The following is an 8,623-nucleotide window of genomic DNA, read 5'->3' as shown; positions in this document are numbered from 1 at the left end:
TATACTACAGTTTTTACCGGATAGAACACTTGATATAATTTTGTGAAAAAATTTCCTACAAAATATTACCTTTTTTTTTTTTTTTTTTTTTTTTACTAAAAAATAATCTAAAATTCTTTTAATATATATATATAAGAATTTAAATAAATAAATTCAAATTTCAAAAAAAAAATAAAAGTGCTACATAATCTTTTAATTTCAAATAACTCCATTTCAATTAACTATTTTTTTATTTTTTTATATTAGACAGTTTCTTACAAAAACCGAATTTTATTAGTTATTTTCTGACAAAAAATCATACTCCCTCCATTTCCATATGATAGTCTCATATGGAATCAATCACATAAAATAAGAGAAGAATATTTGGAATCTAACATTAAAATACAAAAATAGTTCATAATTAGTTTTGCCTTATTTAAAGTTTTGATTTTTTTTTTTTTGGAAAGCATTAGCCATATATAATTGCATAATTTAAGGGAGAGATATCCTTACTTAAAGCCATGTCATAAATCAACAATCAATTAATTTAATCAATCAGAATTTAATATGTATAAAATAGGAAATAAAAACTAAGTTAAAAATGAAATATAATCAATAATATGTAGAACTTTTAAAACGCCTAAAATAATATGTGGGACTAACATTATGAAACGGAGGGAGTATAAAACTTCAGTACCCAAATACATAGCACATCACATGCTCGTTTTTTCTCTCCCAGTCTCTTCTTTTGTGTTTATGCTTTCGTATAATACGTCAAATTTGTGCTTGTCATATTACTCAGAAGAAAACAAAAAGGAAAACAAGAGAAAAGCCATAAGCTTGCAAAGTTGCAAATTATTACACAATTTCGTGGATATTAAAGAGAGCAAAAAATCTCTATATTTTTTGTCAGTTTACTTCAAGATATTTGCACATAAAATGGATAGTAATTCAAATATTGTAAGGTTCTGGTTTAATTGGTCAGTATCTTACTTGATTTCTTCAAAGATATTAGCTAGTATCATAACTTCTAGCTTTGATTCGAGGTGGCGTAGCTTGTTTAAAAATATACATCTCTTTTTATATCAAATTTCATGGCTTGTACATCTTCTCCAACTCTCATACTAAATCGCAACGCGAATAAACTCCAATTCCCATGGCTACTAGAGAAGAATAAACCATTGCAAACAATAATAAACCTTAACTTACCATCTTTCCCTCCTAGAGGCAATGCCATTTTTGTAAGATCTTCGTCGTCGAGTGCACCTCCTTCTCTGTCGTCGAATGTGTTGACCAATGATGAGGATATAGAAAGAATAAAGAGGCTTCAGAATGGTTCGGATATTCGAGGGGTGGCATTGGAGGGTGAGAAAGGTCGAACAGTTGACCTTACGCCGCCTGCTGTGGAGGCTATTGCGGAGAGTTTTGGAGAGTGGTTGATATCAAAGTTATTAAGAGATGGTGAGGAGGAGAAAGAAGTTGTGGATGTTGTTAAGGTGTCACTGGGAAGAGATCCTCGAGTTACGGGTAAGGTGTTGAGTGTGGCTGTGTTTGCTGGTCTGGCTAGAGCTGGTTGTCTGAGTTTTGACATGGGTCTCGCTACTACACCAGCTTGTTTTATGAGCACTGTTTTGCCTGATTTTTCTTATCATGGCTCTATCATGGTAATAACATTTATGTATATCTTCTATTCAAAATTTACTATCACGTTAATTTATATCATATACTTCGTAACTAATTTAACTATTATTAATAATATAATAATAGTTGTAAGTCGTGATATCTAAAATTTATTACATACTACGCTAATTGACACCATATATACAAATACATGTATGGACGTTCTTTTAAATTGACAAGAATATACAAATTGCTTTTTTTGTGATATAGCCTTATAAGTTTATAATATAAAGTTAATTGGGTTTTGATTTCTAAAATATATATTAATATTTGTAAAAATCTTATAAAAAATAATTTCAATAAGCTAGCTACAATATTCTTTTTTTGAATTGCTAAGCTAGCTTCTAGCTAGTTTCAACATAGAGGAGGTATAATTTTGAAAGGGGTGATAAATCTTGCTGTATGAAACAATTTCAAAATAACTTAACTTGAGAGTATTATAATATTGTCTATGTTTTGGGGTTATATCTTTTATTTTTCATATTGTATAAGAACACACTAATCTAATTTCACATTTAATCATAGTTGAATGAAAAAAATGAACAAAACAAATACCACTTGGTCTAGAGGTAAGAATTGTATCTCACAATCAAATTCCACTAGTGACACTACTTTAAAAGTGTATTTTCTCTTATCCCGCCCTCTTCATATAGCTTATCCACTAATCTGGGAATCCTGGGATAGATTGACCTACCCTTCAATATACCATTTATAATCTGATCTAGAATGTCAAAGTGACTCGTGCATAAATTTTAATTACACGATCTATATGCTATTTATGTCGCAGATGACAGCATCACATTTACCATACACTAGAAATGGTTTAAAATTTTTCACAAAAAGAGGAGGGCTTACTTCTCTAGAGGTGGAAGAGCTATGTGACAGAGCTGCCCGCAAGTATGCTAATAGGCAAGCCAAGGTTTCCTTGACTTTAAACAATCCTCCCAAAAAAGTGAATCTCATGAGTGCTTATGCTAGCCATCTCCGAGACATTATCAAGGAGAGAATCAACCATCCTACTCATTACGACACACCCCTCCAAGGCTTTCAGGTACGTACTTTGACCCTTTTTCATTTTTCGTTAGCTAGCTCTCCAACTTCCAAATATTTAATAGGCCGGAGTTAAAAACGTTGTCAAGTTCATTGGGAGATTTTTACTTATTATCTCGGGTGGTCCCTTCACCTTACCAAAAAGTTAGTTTAAAAATGAGCTAAACATGATACATACATTGCCTCGCTATTACAAGTGTTTGTATGTAGATATATGACAATTTATTTGGTGTTTGTGGATATGACAACTTATTTGGTTCGCACATTTGCATGGTATTGTCGATTGTAGATAATTCAAGTTCTACACATGATACACGAGCTTACGAACACGGACCACACAATTTATATGATATATTGAGCCAATTATATGGTCCTCTAGCTAATTACTGGAGAAAAGGATATATACGAGATAATATTAATCTATTATATATCAATAGGCCCTCTATATAACATTCTGAATGAATAAAAAAAAAAAAAGTTTTTGAGTCCACTTCCATGTCGCGTCTTTATTTTAATTTGAGTCAAATTTGTGACTATAGGAAACAAATGGACTAAGGACTACTTGTTCTCTTCACATTAAGGACATAGAATAGAGTCCCATAAAAATATTCGTTTTTATTTCCATTACTCCATAGTTGTATAGAATTACAATAATCCAATTTTGAACGAGTATATATATATATATACATAATACATTAGTGTATTTCAAAAACGAAAATTGTGAATTAAAAGGATAAATTTTCCAAATCAATAAGGACAATAACCATAATTATTTAGTTTTACATGAGAACACTTGAATAATATATTGCAGATCATTGTAAATGCTGGAAATGGTTCAGGAGGATTTTTCACATATGATGTGCTAGACAAACTTGGAGCAGACACATTTGGATCACTACATCTCAACCCTGATGGAATGTTCCCTAACCACATCCCTAACCCCGAGGACAAAACAGCCATGGCCTTCACAAGAGCAGCAGTATTAGAAAACTCGGCTGACATCGGAATTGTCTTTGACACTGATGTTGATCGTAGTGGTTTAGTTGACAACAAAGGGAACCCCATCAACGGTGACAAGTTGATAGCACTAATGTCTGCTATTGTGCTTAAGGAGCATCCTGAAACAACCATTGTGACTGATGCTCGGACTAGCATTGGGTTATCTAGGCTCATCACTAATCGAGGAGGAAAGCATTGTTTATATAGAGTCGGGTATAGGAATGTTATTGATAAGGGTGTTCAGTTGAATAAAGACGGCATTGAGACTCATCTTATGATGGAGACTTCCGGGCATGGTGCTCTTAAGGAGAACTACTTTCTCGACGATGGTAATTGACTGATGTATTGCTTAATAACTTGAGCGTTATTTGTTAGTCATTATTTTGCATGACAAGCAACTAACATTATTTGTATATTAGGTGCTTATATGGTTGTAAAGATCATTATTGAGTTGGTTCGTATGAGGCTTTCGGGATCAAGTGAAGGAATAGGAAGCCTCATCGAAGACCTTGAAGATCCTGTAGATTCTGTGGAGCTAAGGATGGATGTTCTTTCAGAGCCAAGATATGCCAAGGCAAAGGCAGTTGAAATCATTGAAACTTTTCGGAAATATGTGGAGGTATGAATTAAAGTCATGCATAACTTGTTAAGTTGTTAGTGATGATTTTAACCAATACTAATGATGTCTAATATATATGAATTTAACCAATACTAATGATTTTAACCAATACTAATAAGTTGTTAGTGATGATTTTAACCAATACTAGCTAATGATGTCTAATGATGGCATCAGGATGATAAAATAGTGGGTTGGGTGCTTGATTCGTGTGGAGATTGTTGGGTCGGCGAAGGTTGCCTTGTAGACTTAAACGAAAATCCAACAGCTATTGATGCTCATATGTACAGGTATTACTTTCAAAACTTATTGTCGCATGTCTAGCATGTACTCATATAAGAGTAATTTGGAATTTGTAACAAGAGTATGATGATAAATTGGATATTTCATATTGCAATTGGATATTGCACATTGCATCTTATAAGGCTATAATCTAAACTATGAAAAGAATGCAGTGGTTAAGATAAATTTTGCATTACAATTAAAACTACTCTATTAAAAAACTTGTAAGATTTCTACTCAAAAATCGTACTAGAGATGAATAACTTAAGTTTTTGTTGTAGTAGACATTACAAGAATCTTATATTTATTCTCCTATCTAACTATTTTTATTCTTTTATTAGAAAAAAATAATATCAAAATAGTTGGGATGCAATCAATTGGGGTTGTTTATATCTTAGAATTGTTTTGTTAAAAGGGTTACATTATCTCTCCATGTTCATCACTTTTAGTTACTGTTAAGTGTGTTTGATTCTCAATTTTATAAAAGCTTTTCCCTTAGGAAGTTAGGAGTAGTGACTTTCTTTCGTACTTCTTCATTTCTCTTTGGATCGCAACATACCGTTCTTTTCCTTTTTTTCATCTTCCCATTTACATTAGTAATTTGAAAACATGAAAAACTAAGAGTTAGTAGAAAGTGAGTCCCTCTTTTTTTAAGTATGAAAGCGGAAATTATGTAGATATATTGGTATTACGAAGAGTACCTTGTTTGGCAGTTGCAAGTAATTAATTACTACATTTAAATTTTAAAGAACTTTGTTTTGTAAAACAAATGACAAAATAAACATTGCAGGGTGAAGGTATTGGATAAAGAGGAAAATGAACAGGGTTGGGTGCACTTGAGGCAGAGTGTTCATAATCCAAACATTGCAGTGAACATGCAATCGTCTATTCCTGGAGGTTGTCGATCCATGACTAAGATCTTTATGGATAAGTATGAAACCTTACTTGACCAACATTTTCATTTCTCCTTGCCTCATTGTAGGCTATTTGCTAATATAGTTTATTTTTTCCTTTCAGGTTTCTTGTTGACAGCGGATTAGATAAAATTGTTGATTTATCTCAGATTGAGTCTTATATAAGGAGATAAAACCTTATGCAAAAGAAACAATAGTTAGAAATCTAGAACATAGATGAGATTAAATGAATATGGTGAATTGGTGTATATAGCATTCACCCACCCTATGTCATTGCATTTGTACTTATGAACCTAATTTATTAGGATGTAGTATTGCCATAGGGAATAACGTAAATGTTATGATTTTTTTTAAAGTAAGGAGAAGGACACTAATTGTACCTCAATTCTCACTATTTTTTTAGCCCGGTATTTGCGGGTCAGAAACATTGAGAGTGAGGGGGGAGGGTAAGAGATTCCCACCCTCAAAGTGTCCCTAGTGGGGATTAACTCCAACCTCGAGGTTGAAAGATACATTCTAAATCACTACACCAAACTTAGCTTGATACGTAAATGTTATAGAGTATAATATACAAAGTATATATATATATATATATATATATATATATATATATATATATATATATATATATATATATATATATATATATATATATATAATTTGCGAGGAAGGTCCTTTTAAGTTGTCGACCTTGTGAGGAAGGTCCTTTAATTTTATGAAAAAGGTGGCACAAAAGGTCCTTTTATGGCGATTGGGTTGTGAGGAGGGTCCTTTGACCAAACTCCGGGGTTGACCTACATTTTCCGGCCAAAAAAAGTCACGTGATGTGCACGTGACCACCTAAATCAACTTTATTTTTATTTTATTTTTTTCTTTTCTTTCCTCTTCATCTTCTTCCTCCCTTTCAATTCCACACCTCCATGAATGGCATTTCTGGCCAGACCTCCGCCCACCACACTTCCACCTCCGACAACAAGGAACCCCATCCCTTTCCTCCACCCTTTCTCCCTTTCAAAAACACTCCAAACGAACCTTCCCTTGCGCAACACCAATAGCAACCCACGCAACACCAATCAGCCATCGCAAGCAGCCACCACTCCACCAAATTCCAGCCAACCAACAACGCAAATAACAACAATTACAGCAACAATAATGGCAACCACAGCAGCCTTGCCACCTTCCCTTCACCGTAAACAGCCCACCTTCACCACCAATTCCCTGCATCTCCAACCAATCAACCTCCTCACACTCCAACAACAGTAGCAGCCCTTGCTTTCTTCGCCACCAAGCTCCACAGCTTCACACTTTGCAGCCACCGTATATAGAACCTCCTAGCTTTACCCTTCTCCGATCCACAACAAACAGCGGCAACAATAACCAATTGCAGCCATCTATCCACTACTTCACCAATCTGATGAAGATTTGGAAGCCTCGTCAAATTAGCATATAATAACCAATTCCAACATTTTTTTGGTTTAATTTCAATAATTTTCATGTTAAATTAGCATATAATATGTGAATCTCGTCAAAGCTTATGAATACCGACTATAATTTAATAGAATTCAATCGATATTTTGCAACTTTTTTCCCTCTTTTTATTTTACCATCGAGTTTTGTTAGAGATAATAGTTCATATGATAGTTGTTAATTAAATTGGGCTGCAATATTGTTGTCGTTCTAAGTGAATAATATTATGGCTAAGTCATTGATCGGTAGTAACTTTTGCGGGGTGAATTGGATGCTAATAGATGTTGGGTTAGTATCGTCGGGTTACATCTACCAATCCTAGGGTATTTTGTAGTTGTAGCTTTTTCTGGGTGAGTTGGATGCAAGTCATATTTATTGATCCTTTAGGAAATAATAGTATTTACCGGGTAGTTGAGAATCTGTATTTTTAGTATTGCTATGGTACATTTGATTGCAAAGGGGAAAGGGATGGGGTTCCTTTTTGCCAGAGGTGGAGGTGTGGTGGGTGGAGGTCCGACCGGAAATGCCATTCATGGAGGTGTGGAATTGAAAGGGAGGAAGAAGATGAAGAGGAAAGAAAAGAAAAAAAGAAAAAAAAAAAAAAAAAAAAAAAGCTGATTTAAATGGTCACGTGCACAGCACGTGACTTTTTTTGGCCGGTAAATGTAGGTCAACGCCGGAGTTTGGTCAAAGGACCCTCCTCACAACCCAATCGCCATAAAAAGACTTTTTGTGCCACCTTTTTCATAAAAAGACCTTCCTCAAAAAGTCGACCACTTAAAAGTACCTTCCTAGCAAACTTTCATATATATATAAAGATTTAGAGTACTTTTTTTTCAAGTTTCAAGTACTCTCCCCACAGACAGCGCTAAATGTTTCGGGGTTTTTGGAGTCCCTTGTGAGAGTTACAATTCCAAGAATGGATGCCGACCATCTATGTATGTATATATATATATATATATATATATATATATATATATATATATATATATATATATATTAGGGGTTGAAAAAAAAACATTGTAAAAGCCCTAATTGACAAGATCTAGTTGTATCACCAAATCAAAAGTAATTCCTAAGTCCTCTAACTAAAGTAGATAAGGAAGTAGGGTCCAATCCTTAGGGAAACAATGTCTTTATATTCCTAAAAAATTAATATAATCTATATTATTAAGTAACAAATATGATTTTATGAATTAAACTAAGGGAAATAAATAAACCAACGCGAATAAAAATAATAGGAATAACAATAAATCAAAGCGTGGGGTATAGGTTCACCAATAAATAATACTCCGGGATGAAGAACAACCATCAATTATCAATGCATCAATTAATCAGTTCATAAAGGGTTTTCCCTACGTATTGCAATCACAGAATTAACTTAGCGGTATCAAATCGCATCTCTCGAATGTTGACTTAACTATTTATAAATTAACCAGCCTATTGAAACTAAGCCTAAACATCAATTCTCATCTATCCAATCTCGAATTAGTATTGCATAACTCATACAATTAAACTAGGCCCAATATAATTGTATAGCATTAAATCAATTAGTAGGAAATTAATCAAAGAATTGATAATCAACAATAATAAATCACCCCTTCATATTATTTATGGATCCCCAAGAACCCTAGAA

At 33.5% G+C, this 8,623-nt stretch overlaps 1 protein-coding gene across 1 annotated transcript; it reads left to right on the top strand.

The window, feature by feature from the left end:
* Window positions 1-945: 945 nt before the first annotated feature.
* Window positions 946-6,014, top strand: LOC110694424 (phosphomannomutase/phosphoglucomutase-like). The gene is made up of 7 exons (XM_021871596.1): window positions 946-1,643; window positions 2,447-2,710; window positions 3,521-4,037; window positions 4,128-4,327; window positions 4,502-4,614; window positions 5,397-5,537; window positions 5,624-6,014. Exons 1-7 carry the CDS (start codon window positions 1,074-1,076, stop codon window positions 5,691-5,693), a joined length of 1,875 nt encoding a protein of 624 aa, XP_021727288.1. The 5' UTR covers window positions 946-1,073; the 3' UTR covers window positions 5,694-6,014.
* Window positions 6,015-8,623: the final 2,609 nt, after the last annotated feature.

Source organism: Chenopodium quinoa, unplaced genomic scaffold, assembly GCF_001683475.1.
Source record: "Chenopodium quinoa cultivar QQ74 unplaced genomic scaffold, ASM168347v1, whole genome shotgun sequence".
Taxonomy (NCBI): domain Eukaryota; kingdom Viridiplantae; phylum Streptophyta; class Magnoliopsida; order Caryophyllales; family Amaranthaceae; genus Chenopodium; species Chenopodium quinoa.
This window is presented reverse-complemented; position numbering and strand designations above follow the sequence as displayed.

Bases quoted from the DNA above. Each gene is read 5' to 3' on its own strand.
- LOC110694424 (XM_021871596.1), top strand. From the start codon at position 1,074: ATGGCTTGTACATCTTCTCCAACTCTCATACTAAATCGCAACGCGAAT. The intron at 4,038-4,127 runs GTAATTGACTGA...TTTGTATATTAG, and splicing joins GAACTACTTTCTCGACGATG to GTGCTTATATGGTTGTAAAG. The intron at 4,615-5,396 runs GTATTACTTTCA...TAAACATTGCAG, and splicing joins ATTGATGCTCATATGTACAG to GGTGAAGGTATTGGATAAAG.